The sequence below is a fragment of the Zonotrichia leucophrys genome, chromosome 2 (assembly GCF_028769735.1).
Source record: "Zonotrichia leucophrys gambelii isolate GWCS_2022_RI chromosome 2, RI_Zleu_2.0, whole genome shotgun sequence".
Classification (NCBI taxonomy): Eukaryota; Metazoa; Chordata; class Aves; order Passeriformes; family Passerellidae; genus Zonotrichia; species Zonotrichia leucophrys.
This window is the reverse complement of record NC_088171.1, coordinates 87,121,195-87,143,432: the sequence shown is the minus strand read 5'-3', so window position 1 is coordinate 87,143,432 and position 22,238 is coordinate 87,121,195. Positions and strand designations below refer to the sequence as shown.

Sequence of the window (22,238 nt, the reverse complement as noted above, 5' to 3'; positions counted from 1 at the left end):
TTTGCTTCTAAATCTAGCCATGATTGGAAGAAGACACCACAAATCTGTTAAGAGTTTCAGGGACCAGAAGAAGAGCAAAATGCCATTTGCTAATGACTCTCTGGCTAATTTCTAGCTCAACTGCTTTGCAGCCTGCCTTGAGTTGGAACTGGAACATGGGATTCATACATTCGTAGTATTAATTGTTCCTCTCTAGCTGTGGTAGTTTGTGAGATACTATATCATAAAACTTCCATACTTACCTGCACCTAACAGGTTTCCTCACCTTGTTCCAGAATTTAATAGAACAGTTCTGCCTCTGGACCAATGCCATTCTCATGCTATAATACAGTGTACACTTTAGACCATGGTGTTACATGGATTGAGGTGAATTTCTTAAAAATTGTCAACCTTTTATTTGGCTATTAAGCTTATTTTCTTAATATTTACACTAGGAAATAGAATCCTAGTAAGCCTTTTATGGGAAAAGTTTGAAATTTCAAATTGTTCAAATAATATACTTACAACAAAGTTTGGGTCTTTGAATGGTAATGGCTTGGCAGTAGTTTCCACTGATCCTGTGCTGGAGTCTGTGTTCAGAAGTTTATTTTCACTCACAGCCTCTCCACCTGCACTCTGCAGAAAAAATACAGTCTTAGTGCTTGTTACTCTGAGCAAGTTTATCTGGAGATGTAGGCATCTGCTGTACTACCTACCTGTTGCCTTTTTGCTCTCCTATCTCTTTTGCATCTAAAGATGTTGTACGCCAAGAGTGGGGAAGCATGAAACAGAGTATTTCTCAATCAATTTACAACTGACACACAAAAGGGAGGACAGGAATAGAGTGGCCAAAGCCCACTGAGTAAAAACTGCATGGGGTTTACTGCAGTATTAATAAAAGCCACCTCATCTCACTTGATAAAGTGCAAGACAGTATGTGCAACCCAAAACAGCAGAAATGTACACTCTTTTACAATGTTCTGTATAAAGTATTAACAGGAATATATAAAATTTATGAAAAGGTTTTTCATCAACTTTCTAAAGAAAAATGGATTGATCATTTTATTCTTCATCCTTGGTGCCAGCTGCGCTTGAATGAGGACTGAGAAAAAGTATTTTATTATATATTATTTTTATATGCAAGCTTCACAAAATCTACATGGGTGCTAGTTAGTATTTCTAGGTTTTCTTCATGGTTTGTTTATTTATTTAGCAGGAAGAGCAATCAGAAAAGATGTGTGTGACTGGAAAGCTAAAAAAGTTGTGTGGCAGTCTAAGCAATTTCTGATAATTCTGCATGGCTGAGTTTATGGGTTTTTAAAAATTTGTTAGTGACCTATAAGGCTCCACATTACCAGAACTAGCCCACGCTACACACATAAATATTTATTTGAAATCCTCATCTACCCCAAAGTCAGTGCAAATTTTGCCACTGAGTTTGGTAGTTTAGTCAATAGGAACCATATCTTGATTTTTATTTTTTTTTTACTTGGAGTAAAAGCTTGGCTAAAAGCTAAGTCAGTATTTACTGCGTGGATGGTTAAAATGTTTTTTCATGTTATGTTCAGAGAGATAATACTTAGGGGGAAAAGTGTTTTCCTGTAAAAACCTTTTGTGTTGATACAACACTCATTTAAATATGGAAAAAAAAGCACTGCTATTATTTGTGGCTTATTGGGAGTACCTCTACAAACTGGGCTATAGAGCAAAGGCCATGATTCAGCATATCTTTCTCCATGTGACTACAGGGGAAGTGTTTTTACTCTTAATACATGCAAAAGTAATTACAGGATTAGGGACTAGGCAAGTTGAACTCTTCTTAGGGGAAATACTCCAGTCATTCTACAGTGCCTGTTTTCAACATAGCAAAAAGAGGTCTCAAATATTGGAAGTATAAAGTAAAAAAAGCAATGTTTCTAGTGCCTTACTAAAATAAAAATATGAATAGAAATAATCTGTTTTCAAAACAAGACAGTTCTCTGTAAGTTCATGTTACAGGAGATAAGGCAATAATAACATCAGCAGAAGCAACACTGAAGCCTGTAGCTTAAACTTGATTCTTCCATTGAGGACAGAAAACATTAAAAGGCAGTGACTGTCAGTGAAACAGAACAAATGCAGATGGATGTTTAGAAACATGTACATTATGTGGCAGTGAGCAGAGAAAATATCTTCATCAATCCTGAGTAAAGTGGCTTTATACACTGAGTTCCTAGGTTTCAAAGTATATTCTTGTACATGCATGCTTCCAGCACTTCAGATTTCAGCAGCAAACATTAGTCAGCCTTGAGAAAGACAAAACTTGAAATACAAGATTATTTTTCATGAATTCATTATCTCTGATACTGCTCATTATCAGTGTAAATTCTCTTAAGTAGAAGAATCAGCACTCAGATTTATTCTTCAAAGCATTCTTGCCTTTTCTTTGGTACCATCTGGTTGGTTTTAAACCCAGTTCTACAGATAATTACTTTATCGCTTTTGCCCCTTCAGTGATCTTCTCATAAGTATTCTGGTTTCTATGAAACAGGCTTTGAGTAGTATTTCAACAATAACTCAAAATAGTAACTAGTACTTTGAGACTCAGCAAATAAAAATAGTTAAATAGTAAAGGGGAAGAAACTTCCTTATACATATAGTCTGTAATTTCTGCAGCTGGATATACTTACATACTACCCTCACCGTCTTCAGTGGTTTCTTCTGTGCGGATTCAGTGCTAATCTTGCTGTTGCAGTGGGAAAGAAGGTAAGGAATTGCTCCTGGCAGGACAATTCCTGAATGTAAATATTATATGTAATTTCTTTTCCATACCAGCTCCTAAGGGATTTCAGGTGTTAGAGCTGCTAAGAGTCAGGCTAGTTTTCATTCAGGACAAATGTTGATTTTGTTGGTGCCAGTATCCCTTGCATGGTGGCAGAGGCAGCATGATCTAGAGCAGCAACTGCTGCTCTTTGGGTTTGCTGCCCATCAAGGCATCAGGTTCATGGGATCACCCAAGTGATCCTCCAGTGCCAGTGAGACACAATGCCAGCAGTTGCCTCTGGATCTGTCATGGACAGTTTGAGAGCAGCCGTTTCCTGTCCAAGGCAAAGGGTGCAGGGCTGTAAAGCAGTTTTCATATCACTGAGGCATGCAGCTGATACCATGATCTCAGAGCCCTGTCACAGACTGGGAAGCAAATAAGACTGAGCATTATGATTCCAGTTAAATGCTGGGAACTGAGATAAAGACATAGTGCAGAGGCATGCCAGTTCCCTCACTCAGCACTGCTTGTATAAAAACTCTGATTTTTAGCAACGGGACCATGGCAGAGAGATGCTCAGCTAATGTGCTTCTCTTTCTGGAAAAACATTAAAGAGTTGAGCAGAAGCACTGCTTCCTGAATAATGTGCTATTGCACAGAGGCATGAACTCTGGCAGTACAGAGCTTTGAAAAGCTCTTCCCGTGCAGCCTGCAGAAGTCTCAGCTGATATCCTTTGCAGCTTTATAGCCACAAACTGCAAGTGCCAATAAAATCTACAAATCTCTCTGGCCTATGTTTTAAACATTAGGATTTAAAGCACAGGAAACTTCATGTAATTTTTCAGGTTTGTTTTGTGAAAGTTTTTTAATGGCAGGGGATATGGATCTACCTTTGTTCTGCAAAACACATATTTCCTGAAAGTGAATAATACAGTGATAATACAAACTGTTATTTACAGCCTGAAAAGAGACTCCTCAGTGAACAATTACTGCACAGTAAAGGTAATATTTAACTTTTAATATCAGTTGAACAAATCTCTCCCAAATGTGCTTGTTCGCTTGGTCGTTTAGATTGGAAGACAGTTCATCCTTCACTGTCATGTGCTGGGACAAACAAACAGGAAGAATTCAAATGCCCTTTGTAGTCCTGCAGAGTGACGGTGGTGGCGTGAGCACAGTGAGGAAGTGTCTGTCACCAGGGAACACGCTCTGCTCAATGTGTGCTGTAACCCCCAGTCACGTGTGGGGCAGCTTCCCCTTCCTGCCCAGTCCACAGCACATCCCCAGCACATTTTCCCTACCGAGCCACTCTCAGCTAACTCCCTCACCACCAGACTCCTGGGATAATCTCAAATGCTTTGCTGTGGGGCTGAAAAGGTGAAACCATGGGCTGAAATGCTCAAAAGCTTCTTTAAAGTTTCTTTTTAACTGATCTTGTAAACAATCTTTATGGGAAATTCAATATACACTTCAAGGAGAGAGCAGCTTTTACCGTGCACTTTATAACTAAATTGTGTCTTTTAAATGGTAGTTTATGTAACTAGGGCTACAGGGAATTTGTGCTACATTAGTCACTAAGCAGTATGTTTTTCTCCATAGTCTGTTGAAGATCATAGCAACAAAGATTCTGGGGTGGCTTTACATTTACAGGCTACACCTGCATGGAAAAATGAAAATGTGATGTCAGTACAGCTGAACATGCTTATGCTAGTTTTACCTCAAATAAGGATAAAACCACTGCAGTAAAGACTGCAGCTAAGTCATCAGTAACTATCAGTAACTCATCCTCTCCCAGCACCTCCTTCTGTGGCTATTAATCCCCACTGAAGTCCATGTTGCCTCTTCTCATGTTATCCCTCTCTGTTCTTCTCCTCCTCCTCCCAGTATCCCCAGGCATTGAACAACCTTGACTGGAATGGCATGTATTAAAAGTCATAAGCAGCAGGTCAAATACTTCTTACAGGAGCACTTGTGCAATTTTATTCCCTCTGTAAAGTTGTGTTTATGTGCTGCAGCTGAATTTTAACTACAACCACAGTATGGCAAGTTGGCAATCTCTATCCTTCCTGGGATAGATGAGAGAAATAGTGAGGGGATGAGCTTCTAGTTTGCAGTTCTTTTCACAGGACCATCTATTGAGAATTCAGAGCATCCCTGCTAGGTGGGACAATGCCCTCCCTGTTATGTCCCAAGACTGGGTGACAGCTGCCCAAGGGACGAAGATGGCACAGGACTTGGTAGCAAAAATTTGAGAGAGACTGAAAACCTGCAGCAAACACTTGGGAGTGTTAATAAGTTTGTTTTATGAGCAGCCAAGTCTGGGGAAGAGACCTGAGCTAAGCTTTACTACCTTTCCACTGGTTTCTTTAGAGTGCAGCCAAACCCCAGGAATGAGCCTAGCCTGGACCCTGCTGTATACACTGTCTGTACTGGGAGGAAACACACTGGGAGGCTGCCTATTCACACACTACTTTCAGTATTAGGCTTTGGTAGATCTATTAATGTTTTGTATATATTTTGCTCCAAATTCCCTACCGCAGATGTTTTCACATGATTTCCAAAGACTGAGCCATCTGTCTGGTTTTATTTAGAGAGGACAAGCAAAGCTTGTAGACCATGGAAGCTGATTTCTTTGTTTTGGCTATTTCTAGGTGGAATCAGCATTGTGGGGTTTGGGATGGGTGTCTGCAATGACACTAAATACCAGGTGAAATTAGCTTATTATGAAAGTTCTTGTTTCACACATAATTTCTTTTTTTTTTTTAATTCCCCCAGCAAGGATTAAAATTGCACAACATCAGTATATATCAGAATAGCTGATGTATACTGAAGTAAAATTTCTTACCTATTTACTTTCAGATTATATTCTGTAACATATTTTTATTACTTTAGACTAATAGGGTTTTACTATGTATTAAAAACCCCATGAAAATATGAAACATAAAGTCAAGATGTAAATACATGCATTTCTGGCATCCTGTCACTGCATACCATGCATGTCATGGCTTAGAAAAAAAAAATGGATTTGTACATCACTGAAGGTACACTATGACCATCAGTTGCCAGTTTCACTAGGTGCTAACAGTTTTACATGCTAAAAAAAAATTAAAACCAGAAGGTAACTGAACAATGTGTTGGTAAATCAAAACTTTAATGCACAACTAAATTCTGTGAGAACTGGAAAGGAAGTTACTAATTTAAGGATGCAAAAACAATACTGAAAACATTGATTCTTTCTGTTTTCTGCAAATCATTAATTTGTTAGCTTTGACAATATATTGAGTACATGAATTGTAGATGAAGGTGATTGCAGAGGTTGGATTTTGGTTTGGTTTTTTTTCCGCATTCACTATTTCTGAAATGCTGCCTTTGTCTCATAGTGATGATGAGAGTGTTGCATGTCACCATTGAAAATGAAGTAATTAGAGGGGTCTGGCCCCAAGCACCCAGTTTACTGAGGAGCCCACTTGTCTTCAACCTTTCTATGTGAAATTCAATAGTTTCAATTACCTTCACCTTCTTTTGGCAGCTGATTTTCATAATCACAATACTACTACAATGTTTCTTTAACTCAGCTTCAAAAGTGGTGCATGTCTAATTACTCCTCTAGTAGGTTACTTCCAAAGCAGCGATATCCAGCTTGTGGCAACTTACTTGGCTTTTAGTTGTGTGTAAGTTCTGTGATATCCTGACAAGAGCTGTGGCATGCAGCCAGGGAAGAAAATGGTAATTTATAAAATCGATGGATAATACCTGTATTTTCACTAGCAGACAATTACAGTGAGTGAGAATGCCATGTGGAAACAGAGCACGAATGTCACTAGATGACAGCAGCAATGATATGAGCAGACTTTTTAAAATTGGGAGTAGAACCTGAATGTCAGCTATTTAACGGAGTGCCAGCTAATACTGCTCATACTGGAACATATATTAAGCTGTTTGATTAATATATTAGCTCTCACTATAACAAGGCTGGCCCGGGCTCTTGCACATTCTGAATATTTAAATCATTTAACTTTGCATGATGACATGACAGGGGCCATTAAAACTGGAACACGTACCCTCTGGCAGACAAAAATGCAGCTCTTTACATTGCTGGGAATAATTCACTGAGAAAGGTGTCAGAATTAGATGTGTTTAAGCTCAAGTTAAAATGATGGTTAAAAAATTTCTCATTGCCAACATTATAACCATGCTACATTTTCTGAAGCAGACTTACTGAAGACTCAGTAACAATGCAGGACTGTCTAGAACAAGATTAACTCTATCCACATCTGTGACAGAAGGGTTTGCTGCAAAGACCTTTTCAGTAAGACGTATAAACATGTCTTCCTCATCTGGTTGCATTTTACTAGTTCTTGGATTCAGCAGGAAAAACTTTTTCCCTCTTCCTTTCTACTCACTAAAATGAAGCCCAGTGCAACATCCCCATCCTTTTCTCTCTCAGCATTCGGGTACATGGTAGTATTTTAGCAACGTTCTCCCTTCACAGAAGGTCCTACCTTATTTTGGACATAGGACAAAAACCAGTTGAGCTCGAAAATGTTAAAATGCCAAGAAAAAAAAAAAAACAACAAACCCTAATCTTGCACATTCACAGCAAATTCTGTTCCACGGGCCACTGAAAAACTGAATTTACTTAAAAAACCCTGAAATTCTGAGTGGTATCCAGCTAATAAGTACTGTGCAGATCCTTGTCCTCGATTTCAAGCAGCTACTATGGTTGGCAAGTCATTTGTGTATCCAGTTTAAATTGGGAGTAAATCCATATAAGTCAGTGGGTTTCATCAGTGTCAACTCATCTTAAAAGACAAAGGTCCTGGCATAGGTTTTTGCTTCCACTGACATCACAAGTAAATATCCCAAAGGCCTGACAACAAAAATATTTTTGCTTAAATTACCACATTGTCCTCAGATGCTACTGCTGTTTTCACTTATAAAGAAAGCTGAAAGAGGGCTGTTAAAAACAAACACAACAGCACAAAGTTTGAAATGAGATTGTTGGACTATTATAATAGTTTACAATTCCAAGTACATGTATCACTAAATGCACTTCTTCTAACCATTTCCCAGAGGATTTTTGAATCACATACTACTTACCTGTACAAGACTTACAAAACCTGCCTTTCCTAAAGCAGTGGTTCTTTCCCTCTGACTTGCTGAGTATTTCCACTGAGCATCAAGAGTTAATCAACTGTGCAAATTAACTCAAATATGTGACTAAAATTTAGATATAATCTCTGCTGATATAAGAGTATGGGGGAAGGTGTTTAAAGCAGGACATGGAAAACACTTCAACTGCAATTTAAATAAATAAAGATAATACACAAAGCCACATAAGCTGCCCAGATAGCAATCTCGACATTATGCTTTTGAACTTCTGCTGTTCAGAGGCGAGTTAAACATCTCACATTCCAACTGCCTCAGAAAGGCTGAATAAAATTTTACTCATGCACTAAAAGATTGGACTGTCACAAAGTGATGGATGGCTTTTCTATGCTCTCTGTAGGGCATTTCAATACCATAGGCTCCAAGTGCTCTTGATTAAAAGGCGACATTCTCATTTAGGGTGCTGTCAGTGCCTGAGCATAAAACCATTATCATTCACCTGCACTGGTGGTTCCAGTGACAAAATACTTACCAAAATGTATAAAATACTAATTACTTTAGTCACTTTGATAGAGGTATAAAACACCCTAATGCAAAGCTCTATTATTATGTGCGAGGGTTAGAATTCAAAATTAAAAATGCAACCAAAGGGAGAATAAGATTTTAATTACATCCCCCACCTCTCAAGCATTTCTTAAAAACCTGGGGGAAAAAGACATAGCAATTTCATGACACAAGATCTCCTTTCATAATGGTACTGCTCACTTAAAAAAAACCCAAACAAACAACAAACAAACCTAGAAAAACTCAAGTTCAATTTCTTCTCTTCAAAATTATTAAGCAGTCAAACACAGAATAAGATGACAAGCCTCAGTAAAAAGCTTGGATTTAGTCTCAAGAGATTTCAAATGCCAAATATGTTTTCCTATTTAAAGACATTTAAGTACCGTGATAGGCAAATTTTTATAACTTACAGATATTTAAAGGAAAAAAATTACTATTTCCTGTGGGGAAAAGTCTCAAATAAAATGTAATTGGGACACAACTGTGAATAGCTTCACGCTATCCCAGAAAAACTTGGTTTAATTTGCATTTGCCACAAAGCTCCCTTTGGCTTAAATAATAGCAAGAGATCTCTCACTTTTAGATTTGGTGGATTGGGACTACTCCTTGTTTATAAAGTTTGACAGTTTTCTTTATTAAGAAAATTATAGCTTGGACAAATTCATAATCATAAGCTGAATGGCATTGCCAAAGTGGCCCTAGAGCTAAAACCTTCAGTGTATGTAGAATCCAAAAGCACGTGTTGAGTCATACTTGTATCAAGGGTAAAAGTGAGCTCAGCTAACAGAATATTTTGATCCCTCTAAATAGAAAAAGTCTCCTAAATTGATGGACTTTAAGACTGAAAATGGATGGAAGCATACTAGCAAAAAAGACTACACTAAATCACAATTGAATTTTTATAAAAAAACTGCCAGTATGTTCCTTTCTCTATGAGAAAAAATCAGTCAAGGACTTTCTCTAAACTGCATCTTAAAGTTTAAAACACATCATTTGATATGGAACAGCTAAGGTCAAAGTACTTCTGGAGAAAAGAGTGGAAGATTACAATGTTCCAATATGCTCATGTGCCATTAACATTGTAATGCTGCTCAGGGAGCATCCCAGAATCCCTGTGCCGAGTAACAGCTTTCAGCCAAGGTAGGAGAAGGATCCAAGTCCATTCATCTACACGTGACTGAATCAAGGACAAGGAAAGTGAAAAGTTATCTGCTCCTATGATTGATGGGAGACTAATTTCATTCTGAAAAAAACAACAACAAAAAAAACACCCTTCAGTTTCCACACTGTAGTTTATTCTGTAGAACATCATCCATTCTGATGGGAAATAACACTTGAGTAACAAAGAAAAACAAAACAACATTTCTTCAAGGAAAGGCAATTAAATAGTTTCAACTGAAAACAGGGGGTATCTTGCAGAGCTCCTACTCTATCTATTTTGCTAAGGAAAAAACACACCCGGATTAGAACAGTTAAATTTTACCTTTAAAATGTTATGGACTATTGGATAAACCAGTACAGGAAACAAATATTCACATTTGCATTTTCCCTATTTTTTGCACATTTTAGCACTTGATTCTGTTTTTCTTGTCACTTTAGGGATATTAAAATTGTAGTTTTATTTCACTTCTGCTAACCACACTACTTCTGCCATGGTGCATTGCAGTCTAAAGTTACTTAGGAGAAGGTTTTTCCATTTGTGCACAGGTATTTAAGATTGCCACACTGAAACACCATGTCAGAAACACAAAGCTTAGGTACGCTGATCTGTGAAACATTGCAATGCTACAGGAACAGAGAACAAATACATACTTTCTAAAGACCTTCAAAAAGTTATCAAAGGTATAATGTATGAGAGAGCAGTAATTTTATCAGATGCTCCAAAGGTCTTTTAAAGAAAACAAGAAAATAAACTATACCTCAGACTTTAAACTTCTTCAAGCTAAATCTGTCATCTTTATTGTTTGCCTCATATTATGGGACAAAAAAAATCTGGTTGCACATGCCCTGGATACTCCATTCACTTTCCTTTCTCTAGTAAACTTACTACCCACCATTCCAACTTTGAATAGTGCACCAGTTTCCTGTACTCAGCAGAACTGCATTATCCAATGGATACCTACATTTAACTGGATAATGAAAAAAAAACCAACCTGACAACTGAACTAAAATAAACATATGGCAAATTCTAATTTAGATGAAAATAAGGTGATATAAGTATCTCTTGTAGACTATTTTGAGGCAGCTCAGGAGAAAAAAGGAAGACAGAGTTGTATGGTAGAGCTAATTTGAAAGCAAATTTCTGACATATTTCTGCAGAAACATTTGTACAAGTAGGTGGTTGTTTACTCAGCTATGCAAGTTCTGTGGCACTTCACCCTGATACCATATATTGAAGTTGAGGAACTGCAGCAAATCTCAAAAGTGCCAGACAGTTCATGTTTTCAAATAAACTTCTATCCCAACTGCCTTTTTTGCTTGAAATAAAACAGAACTATTAAAAGACTTGACTTGCCACTACATTAGAGTCAGTGAAGTTTTGGTATCACATCCACAATTGTAGGTGAGAGGGGAAGCATAGTATTTAACATTTTGTGCTGCGTTTAACAGGATCCGGTTTTAAGACATTTCCCACAATGAATTATTCAGCAAATAAAAAAAATACCTTTTCGTCAGATAAAAAAAGGACAAGCATAAAAATGGCAAGTCTGTATCTGTAAAAAAGGGCAATTCTGGCTGCAACAAGTAGGTTTAACAAAAAGTCAGATGAAAGCAGAATTTCTGACTGGAGGAAATTCAAGGTCATTAATGTGAGACCTAAACTAACACTTCTAGTTCTAGACTATGTAAATATAGATAATCAACTTAAAGAATAAGACCTTTCCAGATTACTACTTTGGTTTGAGAAGCCTGAGTACACTGTGCATACATCAAGGAAAAATGGCCTTTATTAAAGTTTGCTGACTTTACCAGCTAATTTTGCTGTCAGAACATTGTCCTGTCCTTTCAAGGGAAGAGCAGTTCTACTGAAACATAACCATTGTTACATTATAGAGAAACTTTACTCTGTCTAAACGGAGTAGTTGATTTTTGTGGTAGCTTTCACGTTTGAATGTGCCCATGACAGGAGCGCAGGACTGTTTGTTCAGGGAGAGGACACACCCATCTCAGTCACACAGCCAGACAGCTGCAAGGGGGCACAGCAACACTGAATCACCGGGGCTGGAAGGGGTCTCAGGAGGTCACCAGCTCACCTCCTGCTCAAAGCAGGGTCAAAACGGACCTTTGACTAGATTCTTGGGGCTGTGCCCCAGCAGGCCCCAAACACTTCCAAGAGCAGGGATTGCACAACTCTCCGTGCAGCTCTCAGTCTCCCTGGCTAGAAATCAATTTCTTCTAAAATAGAAAACACTGGTTTTACTAACAAAAAGCTCTTTTGGTCTTAAGCAGTCACATAATTCACATCAATTACTGCTCTAATTTCTGCATGGTCCAATTCAGCAGTATTTTGCTGTAGTCCTGATGGTTTCAGGGCATAAATGTAACAAAGTTTTTAAGCAGAGGAGTCATCTTTTATTAAAGGTACCAGTTTATCTGGAAAATTAGGACAAGTTTTTGGATGGACTGCATACCAATACACCACAGATTCAAGAGAAAGACTTTTTATGGCACATAACTTTCACACAGCTTCCTAGAAGGTTTTAACTCCCTCCACCTTTATCCTAAATAATGAGTGCTTTCACAATACTTTCTCCCTTACCTGATGAACATCGCTTATACTCCTGAGATGCCAACAACCTTTGCTGCAAATACGGTCTCCCTGATTCATATCTAACCAAACTCTAAGCAGTACTTCTGTATTTAGCTTGGGAAATTGCTGTTTCACTTTCAAATATGAGAAAAAACTTAAATGCCTGAAATTTGATTTGAGCTTTCCATCTGTACTGCTTAAGTGACACTAGCCACACTTGTAAACCTTGTCTAATTTATGCAGAAACTATCAGGTGTCTCAGCCTTTCCTGCCCTTCTTCTTGTTCTTTCATTAACTCAGAAAAGTAAAAGTCTGAGGAAGCAATAAATAAGGCCATCATTAAAATTACACTACATCCTTATGACCATTAGGGTAAGTAAAGCTAAAAGCATGTCAACACTCCAAGGGCACGAACTCAAAAACCTAAAAGTTGCTTAAAACTGTGTAGGTTTTACCTCTAGGCCTGTGGATGACTGCAAAATCAGCTATCTTTTTTAATTACATCAGGTTTTATGTAGCACACATATTAGGTAGGTTGTACACAGAAACATGGAATTTTGTATGTTTATTGAGAATTGATTAATTACACAACAAATCATACTTCTCTGTTTAATAAATGATAAAAAGGCAAATATGATACTAAGAGTCTCTTTTCATGTGGTATCTGAGCAATGGCCTAAAATGCTTTATAAAAGGAATTTCATGTTTTAATTCTCAAAAACACTCCTTATCCACATCAGGGTCTTTTAATCAGCAAGGTCAGGTTTTCTTCCTGAGTCAGCCAGTACTTATATCATGGGACAGGACAATTACAAGACCTGTAGCCACAGATACTAACCCCTTCCAAAATGATGGCTCTGCCACAGTGTAAGTATGTATTACTCACAAAACAGTTTCCTTCTATCCATTTCAAATTTGTTTCTTGAATTAACAGTATTGTATTTTACTACAGCATAAACATATCTTATTAAATGGCATGACTATTTCCCTTTTTTAGTAGAGTTTAGAAAGGAAATTAGTTCTGATATTTGCAGAACTGTGTTTTTTGTATTACAATTATCTTAAGACAAAATATGAAACAGAAATAAAGACCTAAAATGCATAAGCAGGCTATAAATACATAAGCAGACCATTCTGATAACCATGTTCATTACCAAACTACGGATTTGTTCTCTTTGGAACAGAGAGAAAACCTCCATCCTTGGCTGTAGAGGAGAACATCTTTCCACACTCCCACACCAGACCTGCTTTTAGCCCAGTGGTTAGGGTGTGCTTGGGAACAAAGGGTTTGGATCCCTTCAGGGAGTGGCAGGTCACATCAAGTGGAGGGCAGATTAGGGAGTTGTAAGGACAGATGATATAAAAAGCAAGTATCAGTGCATAAGTGTGCTTCTACTTTTGAAAGAAAGGATATAATACCTGCTTTCAAAAAGGCAGATGTTCATGGTTCTGAATCCCAAGTAGAATGAGTTTCCTAAATCTTCAGGGAGAAGTATAATTAGGACCAGTACATATTTCTTGATAACTTATTTTGGTGGCATCTCACAGTTAGCAGAATCAGCTGAGGGACTTAGGGGCTGACAGACAAGCAGTATGACAGCTGAAGCTGTTACTTTCCAGGCCTTCCTGCAGGCAGGGACACAGGATCAAGCATTTCATTTAGTCTGTTACACTCAACTCATGAAATCTGGGATTAAGAGTATACAAGCTCATGAAGTAGGTTGCTTGTAGTGGACAAGTGTCTTCCTTGCCCCTCGGTCGTGCCTCTTCCTTGTGCTACAACCCCACAGCTGATAGAGTTCCCTGTGAATCAGTCCAGTTCACCAGGGCAGCGGCAATGCAGCTTCCAGGGGAGCGGGAATGATTGGCAAATCCTGACAGCAGACCTCTGTCAGTGGGAACAGGTCTGGGGAGAGCCAACGCTGGCATGATGCACACAGCTGGAGCATGCAGCTGAGACTTGTGGAGGTGGATAAGAGGGAAGATAGGAGGAGACTGGGGCTCCAGTAATGAGAAACTGATCCATTAGCCTAATTGAGCCTCCTAAAGTTGCAGGTGTGCTTTGCAGTGAGGCAACACACGCTGTTTATGGATATGAATTCTTGTGTCAGGGCCAGGCATACTTCCCAACAGTGTGTCACAGCTTTTATGGCTTTCTGCAGGTTTAAATAAACAGCCAATCTCTCCATTCTGTTTTCTTGGAATGTCTGAAAAATGTGTTCACAACCCTCCCTGGCTAATAAATTAATACTAGCCTTTCTAAACCAAAATGAACACATTGAATAAACAGATATAATATATAATTGATATAACTACAAACGCTTTGCTACAGCAAGAATTGAAGTTACTACCAAACACAATTATTGCACTTTAGAAAAATGTGAAAAATAGTCTAACACCACATCAAATCTGCAATATCTAGGCAGTTAAGTTACTCCAAATTTTCTTTTGGTAATCTGAATATTTTACAGCACTAACTGGATTCTGAGATCACTTTTTAGGGGTACTACATCTCCAGAGAAAATTTCATGCTAAATTAAATGTATGAGGTGTTTTAGATTACACTTTCTCCTTCAAAAAAATAACCTATCCTATTTTGTCTCCTTATGATAGAAGCAGTGAACCATCTTTATTAAGTCTCCCAAATTTCCTGCATGTTTATTGTGAATCCTGAAACTAAGTGTGATCATAGTAAGACTCCATTTTTATGTTAGCTAAAGGAGAGATGAAAACTGTCTGCTAGGACAAGTGAAGAAGGGTAAAATACCCATGACACCAGCATACTGATGCTCATAGTAAAAGGCAACACACATATGCTTTTGCCTTTCTACAACATAACACATCTGTGTTTACTGTAAAACTAAAACCTATTCACATTTGGTTGGGGGAGGTAGGTAATTCTTTGAGATTGGCATTGTCTGGTTTAGAAATTCACATACTTTTATTATTATAGATCATCTGAAGCCTTCAAAATGTGATAAATGTCAAGCAAAGTTAATTCTTAGCTCTGTTTTGACAGTTTCCATTTTAACCTAGATTGCTCTGGAAAAGCAATTCCCTTTTTAAAATACAGCTAAGCTTAAAACACACATAAATTTTGCCAGATTTCTGTAGAAAATCTGCTTTTTGTCTTTTAATTACCATTTTTCCTCATCAGGGACTGGAGGGATTCTCGTTCTTTAACAGATTTAACTTTAAATGCGCAAGTGACAAAAAATGGTGCTTTGGGATAATCCCATTTCTCCTTAGCGAACTGCCTGAAAATAAGATGTATTTTGGGAAGAGTATTGCAGCTACTCACTATCAGCTTTGTTGCAGCAAGTATCTTTGTGGTGCAGACTCTGAAAGGATTAGATATAAGCAGTGACCCTCTGAGAGCTGCAAGTCTGGGGGGTTCTCTGTGGTCTGGTGACATGCACTGTGAGGCCAGGGCACGTTAATACGTGTGGGATGGCTCTGCCAATTGAAATGCTACCTGCTAAATCTCTTGTTAAGACACAGCAATTTGTTTTGGATTGGCTGCCAGTTCTGTAAGAGCCAAAACCCTTGGGTAGGGTTTGGTACAATTGTGCAAGTGGCTGAACTCGAAGAGCTCACCTTAGCAGTTTTTATCAGTAACTAGCAATCACCTGCAATCTATCATGGTATCTGTATTTTATCCAATGGAAGCGTCATTTAAATCAATTTCATTAGCTTTGAATTAACATCCCATGGGAACACATTGTATCTTTTAAAGATGCCATTCCAGGCAAGCAGTAGCCTCAGACTGGAACTGCTTCACTGGTTAAATTCGTGTATTTTTGGTTACTGTTACAATCTTACAGGATGAGAGAGGTTTTAAAACAAAAAGTGTAGTCTAGAGCATAATGACATGATAGCTTTTTCATAAACTAGCAAATAATATGTACTTATATCTCCTACTAGTATGCTGTGTCAGGTTCCTTCTGTCTTTTAGGGCAGGTGGATTGGTGAGAAATGCTACTTGTTTATTAAACTCCCAACTCTAAAGAAGAATCATGCTTTTCTGTAGCAGAAAGTTAATATGGTCTAGCAGAAAGTCTGTAAGTCTAATAAGCCTAATAGTAAAATAATTAGAATAAGTTTGCTATCACACTGATTGCAGTAAGCAAGGTCTGAAGTGGTAAGTAGGTGATTTTTAATTTTCACTCAGAAAGTTGTCATACTGTGCACACTGAAGGAGGCCCCTAGGAGATTGTCCCAGAACATGGTGACAGCAGCAGCTCAGCTCAGTAGCTCTAGTGGTATTTGCCAATTCTGTTAATGAGTTAAACTCATTCACTCTAACCTTGATTTTCAGGAACTAACAGCCAAATCAAATGGGCTCTTTAAAAAAAAGTTATTTTAAAATTTATTTGATGGTTTCCTACTAAGAGTGCTAGGCTTGGTAAAACAGCATGGCAGGAAAATTGATTAAATTTACTGAAATTTAGGGTCAAATTCTGTGCTGTTTATGTACTAGGATAAATTCCCTGCCTTTGGTGGGCAGCTTTTGAGTACATAACAGTAACCATGTTAATATGTATATATTTAAGTCCACTTATTGAACTTACAGCTGTCTGTCTATCAGAACTGTGAAATCTGATGATCTTCAGTTTACGAGATAAAAGCATCATAATCCAGATACATCTAAAATAAAAATAGAGTTCTAATTGTGTCAGAGTCACTCCATTTATTTTTGTGTGGTGCGTTAGATGAGCTTATTTAACAGGACAGTAACAAAACCATTTTGATTTTATTTTCTAACATTGTTGTTGCTTTTGCTTTTAAGCACAGAATGAGAAATACAGAAAGCATTAAGCAGACATATCAGTAGTACTGCTCCAATAATAATAATTATAGATAAAATCAATATAAATACCTCACCAGTTTAAGTCTGAAGTTATTTCACAAATAATGTAAGCAAATTTAATTTACCACATTATTTAGCATAATTTCTCTCTTTAATTTTTCCTATGATAAAATCAGAAACTTTTTTTTCATTCTCCTATCTTACTGCAAATTCTATCTTTAAAGATTGTCAGCTGTCACAGAAAAGCATTTTTCTTTATTACTTACATCTTGATCTAGAATATACTCTTTTAAAAGCTTCCTGTTGCAGTATAATTTATAAAAATAATGGTGTGAACATTAAGGTAGAGCAACTGGTGGCATTTTAAGATCAGTATCAAAGTTTCTATCCCAGGTTAAGTGATAGTAATTGATGAGACAGGAGACCTAGAAACAAGTCTGAACAAGAGCCAGGGATGGAGGTGAATCAGCAGTTACTGGGAACAACTGGGCAGGGATATCTAAGGGAATGGTGCTGTATAAATCACTACACAGCACTGGTTTTGACACATTAATGTTACCATTTAATATACATAATAATCCTCAACAGGGCTGCAGCAAAGACTGAGGTATTTTGAAGTGGCACAACAACATGGGAGGAATAATTGTGTAATGCTGATGAAAGTGAAGTAATCAATTTGCAATCATGCTTTCCTGTAAACTTACTTTTAATATTACATTTGGTAAATACAGGCATTATGTCCAAAAAGCATGTGTCTCCTTCTGCAGACATGACTGACAAGCCCTATGAGCAATGTGCTTCCAAAACAAATATGACTCAATACCTTTGGGTCGGTAACTCACACAAATCACACAGAATGTTCTGAGTTGGAAGGGACCAACAAGGATCATCAATTCCAGCTCTCAAGTGAATGGCCCATATGGGAATTGAACCCAGAACCTTGGTGTTACTAGCACAACACTCTAAAACAAAGATGAAGGATGTTTTTTGGTAATGTTCCTAAGGTGTATCTTAGAGAAAGTAGCAATTCACATGTTGGAGAAACAAAATCAAAATGTGGTTTATAAAAATCTGCATGCTGTGTGATAATTGTGCCTTCTTGTAGGATACACACAGTCACTCAAACTAGTTGATTACACTGCTCTTCTTAAGTAAATTTGTTATATTAAAAAATGAACACATTCTTAAAATGTGCAGTTTTACCAGACCTGAGTGTCTTTCAGGGTGAGCATTGTGACAGCTGCTTGTGACAGAGAGCACATGAGAAAAAATCTAAGTATACAATTTGCAGAACTAACAAAAATCCCTTTTTGTTTAATTTCACAAAGAATCAGAGACACGGGGATGTTCACAGTTGGCACAATGGGAAGTGAAGGTTCTCAGCAGAAGCTGTTACTTGATAAAACAGGGGGTCCCCAGATCTAAGTTGATCCCTGCAGGTAGTTTTAAAGCTTCCAGTAGGGATTATCTTACCTGCAGTCTGCTAGCTAACCAAGGAAATAATGTCAGTTTACTTAAAAAACAAACCATTTAATGCTGAGCTATGGCATCACATATTTTGGTGAGCTATGGCATAATCAACATTTTTAACTCAAAACATGCAGAGCCCCCATTTCATTTCTGTTTGGAGCTAGCCAGCAACATTGAATGAGGTTGCTAGAATGAGCTGTTTCTTGTCCCATTCCTGAGGTTACACATTTTCTGTGGCATTTTTTTATTTTCCTTGTGGGATTGATCTGCACTGCTGAAGTCAATGAATGCGTACGATGACTTGGATGTTGTGTTGAGAAATTACTTCTTTCTCCACTGAAATGACTTGTGAGAAGAATTACAAAAACTGTTTGTCACACAGTATTGAAACCCAGCATGAGTAAGAAATCATGGATTGTCTCATAACACAGGAAGCTGTCCACAAGATTAAGTTTGGTGTGAACTTTGGAAAACAGTTTTGGAGGCTGAAGGGTGTGGGGAAGTCTTAAGCACAAATTCCTTTATACACATTTAAGTTATATATCAGTATATAATGCTTTATATCTGCATACACACACACATGCACAGAACAGACTGCTCCACATTGGAAAATTCAGATCATCATCTCTATCACACCTTGAAAAAGTTGTCAAACGTGATCATGTCAGGCAGTAATTTTTCACAGTTGTGGTGCAGTTTGTTAGTGACATTAAGCACTGTGGTGTGTACTCCCTGTCCAAGGATAAGCCCACCAGAAAAGAAACCATGTAACTGCCAGGGGGTGAAAACAAGAGCATCATTCCAAGGAGGAAGAGTTTGTGTCTGTGCTCTCGTGCATGCACAATGGCTTCTATTTGCCTGGAGAGAAGATTGCTGAAAAATGCATGAACATTTTTCCTGATGTGAAAACAAGCAACCTAACTGGCAGTAGGGCAGACTTTGTAACTATGCTACTGTTATAGCTCATGAAATATTACTGACAAGAATAATTTCTTGGGGGAAGAAAGGAGTCTGCCATTTTTTCCAACCCTCTTTTGACCACTGTGGCTACCAAAATCTTTCTGGAAGTAATCCAAGACATAACAGCATCTCAAGTCTGTAGAGATGTCATATACATGCTGACTCTGAACATCTTCTAGGACTTCATTTTGGAGCATGAGATGCCACCTCACCATCAAAAGGTAGATGAAGAACAGACTTTTTTGAGTGACTGCTTATTTCTATAATGGTGTGATCTACACCTCATCATCAAGAGGCAGATGACGTCAGCTGGGGATAGGTGCTGGTGTGACACAATGCAGAAAATGAGGCTGCACCACACGCTGGGGATTGAGGTTTGGAGTTTAGGACAAACTGACATTAATATCCCTTCTCCCTCCCTGACTGACCCTGTTCCCCAAAACTCAGGCTCTGAGGTTACAGATTCATTTCACATGTAGATAAATCTTCTACCCACTCAGTCCAACTGAGAGAAGGCCATGTGCGCTGCACACAGCAGACCCAGCGGCTCCTGGATTGTGCTCTGTCCAGCGCTACTCCCTCCTCCGCCACAGCCCGGCTGCCTCACACTCAAATCAGCATCACGCAGGGTCAGAGATCTGTGAATCTGGGGTACGCAGGGAGCTCGGGCACGGCACAACCCCGCGTACGGAGCCGGCACAGCCCCGCGTACAGAGCTGGCACAGCCCCGCGTACGGAGCCGGCACAGCCCCGCGTACAGAGCCGGCATAGCCCCGCGTACAGAGCCGGCACAACCCCGCGTACGGAGCCGGCACAGCCCCGCGTACGGAGCCGGCACAGCCCCGCGTACGGAGCTGCTGCTGCTGGAGGCGAGCGCAGGGAGGGAACAGCGAGCTGCGGGGCGGCTGCTCGGGACGTGTCACCCACCACACGTGTGTGTCACCACACGCGGTATCTCGCTGCTCACACACGCAGCCTCCTTCCACGGCATCCCGCTTAAGCTTTGCCTCATCGGGCCGCACACCCGCCCGGGAAAGAGGGGACCGCCGCCACCGGCCCAGCTGCGCCCATGGCGGGGAGGGGACACAACCTGCACGCTACGGCGGCACGAAGGAAGGCCCGGCACTCGGCGTCCCGACCTCGCAAGGGACCCGCCGGCCCGGGGGGACGGGACGAGAGAGGAGGAGGCAGGGGTGCAGGGAAGGCGGGCGTGTCCCGGGATACCCGCGGCACTGGGAGCGGGGACAGCCGGGGGGGGAAGGGGCTGCGGGACTCGCTCCCAGCACGGCGGGAAAGGGCGGGGAAAGGCAGCTCGCTACCGCGCATGCGCGCCGGCCGCCCCCCTCTCACCATTACCTGTGAGCTGCCAGGCGCTGTCGGCTTCTTCTTCTTAGCGGGGCCGCCGCCGGTACCCGGGCTCGCCGGGCGCTTCTTGCTGCGGGACGCGGCTCCGGCGGGAGAGGAGGCGGCGGCGGGGACCAGGCTCGCCATGCCGCTCCGCTCCGCGCCCGGGTCGGGAGCGCTGCCGTTCCCCGGCAGCTGTGGCCGTGCTGCCGCCGCGCATGCGCAGTGATGGCGCGTCTCCGCCGCTCCGGGCCGGGCCTGGTCGGGGAGGCCGATGGCGAACGGGCTTGGCCGGCGTTTGTGAGGCGTAGCGCTTTGAAGGAAGCAGCTCTGCCGCCTCCTCGTTGCCCTGCAGTGTCACGGGCCCCTTCTCAGAGACCTGGCTGCGGTGGCAGCCTCGGGCCGGGGTAGCCCGTGTGCGTGGGAGGTAGCAAAGTGAGCTGAGGTGAGGGGTTCCTCCCCGTAAAGCGTGAGCGGGACTGCGAAAGGCTCTGGGTCTGAGTCAGTTATAGCACAGAGGCCTTTGCAGATGGACTTAAAGATATTAAAGATCTCTTCTGACCTTGACAATTCTATGGTTCTAACTGTGTAACCTTTGAAAATGCCAGTTATTACAGTTAACATTAAAAATGTCTGCAGCTGGCTGATACTGATTGCCTGTGGGTAATTCATACTGCATAAGATTTGGTTGCTTCTACAATGTTTTGGCGTGGTCAGTGGCCTGGTCTATAGGTTTTTCTTCTTCTTGGAATCTGGAATAGTTTTGCACTGGAGAAGCATAGCAGAATAGATTTGAGGGGATTTGGACTGTGCTCTAAAGAGTTTTCATGGTCCTCTTATTGTCTGTGTTGTTTTACGCCATGCCCAGAGAACTGGTTGGTGGCGAGGTGATGTTGCACAGTTCTTAAACTGCTCAGTGACTGAGACAACTTGTGAGCTTTGTGCTTGCATGCACCTGCATTCAACATGCTGGTCAGCTTACTGCCATGCCTGTTTGAGCTGCTTCTCTGCAGTGCCAGTCTGCCAGGTTTCCAGCTGCACGCGATCCTGTCCCAGCACATGCCTTGCGGAGAGGCAGAGGTCCAGGAAGTTGATATTCAGGCATAAAAATTAGGTCACGTTTATAGACGGTGCTGTAATGAGGGCTGAGCTTGGGCACAGTAGGGGTGCCAGGCAGTGCTGTGTAAAACAAAAACTTTGAAGGTGGCCTGAAAAAGAGTTGGAAGACAAAAGCTTGGACTTCCAGGCTGTGTTCCAGGCACCTGTGTATGTAGCAGAAAAGCAGGACAAGATTTGCTTTCCAGGGGCATAAGCAGGTCCTTGTACAAACATCCAAGTCCCATATTCTCCTTTCTAACTGTACTTGCTGTCTTTCTGTCAGAGGACACAGGCTGCCAGCAGCACCACAAAGCCAACTGGTAAACTGGATTGCATTTGCCCTTAGTGAGTGTTTCAGGCTTGTGTGTGCTCTACAGTTCATCTTTCTTCTCGCTTCAGTGAACAGCACA

The 22,238-nt window shown here is 40.3% G+C and overlaps 1 protein-coding gene across 1 annotated transcript in view; it reads right to left on the bottom strand.

Annotated features, from left to right (window-relative positions):
• INO80C (INO80 complex subunit C) overlaps positions 1 to 21,054 on the bottom strand; it is a 30,400-nt gene extending 9,346 nt beyond the window's left edge. The window contains exons 1-2 of the mRNA XM_064703448.1: positions 20,743 to 21,054; positions 505 to 615 (exon numbers count right to left, since the gene is read on the bottom strand). Of these exons, the coding sequence (XP_064559518.1) occupies positions 505 to 615; positions 20,743 to 20,877 (246 nt within the window). The 5' untranslated portion in view covers positions 20,878 to 21,054. The remainder of the gene's footprint in view (positions 1 to 504; positions 616 to 20,742) is intronic.
• Between the last annotated feature and the right edge of the window lie 1,184 nt (positions 21,055 to 22,238).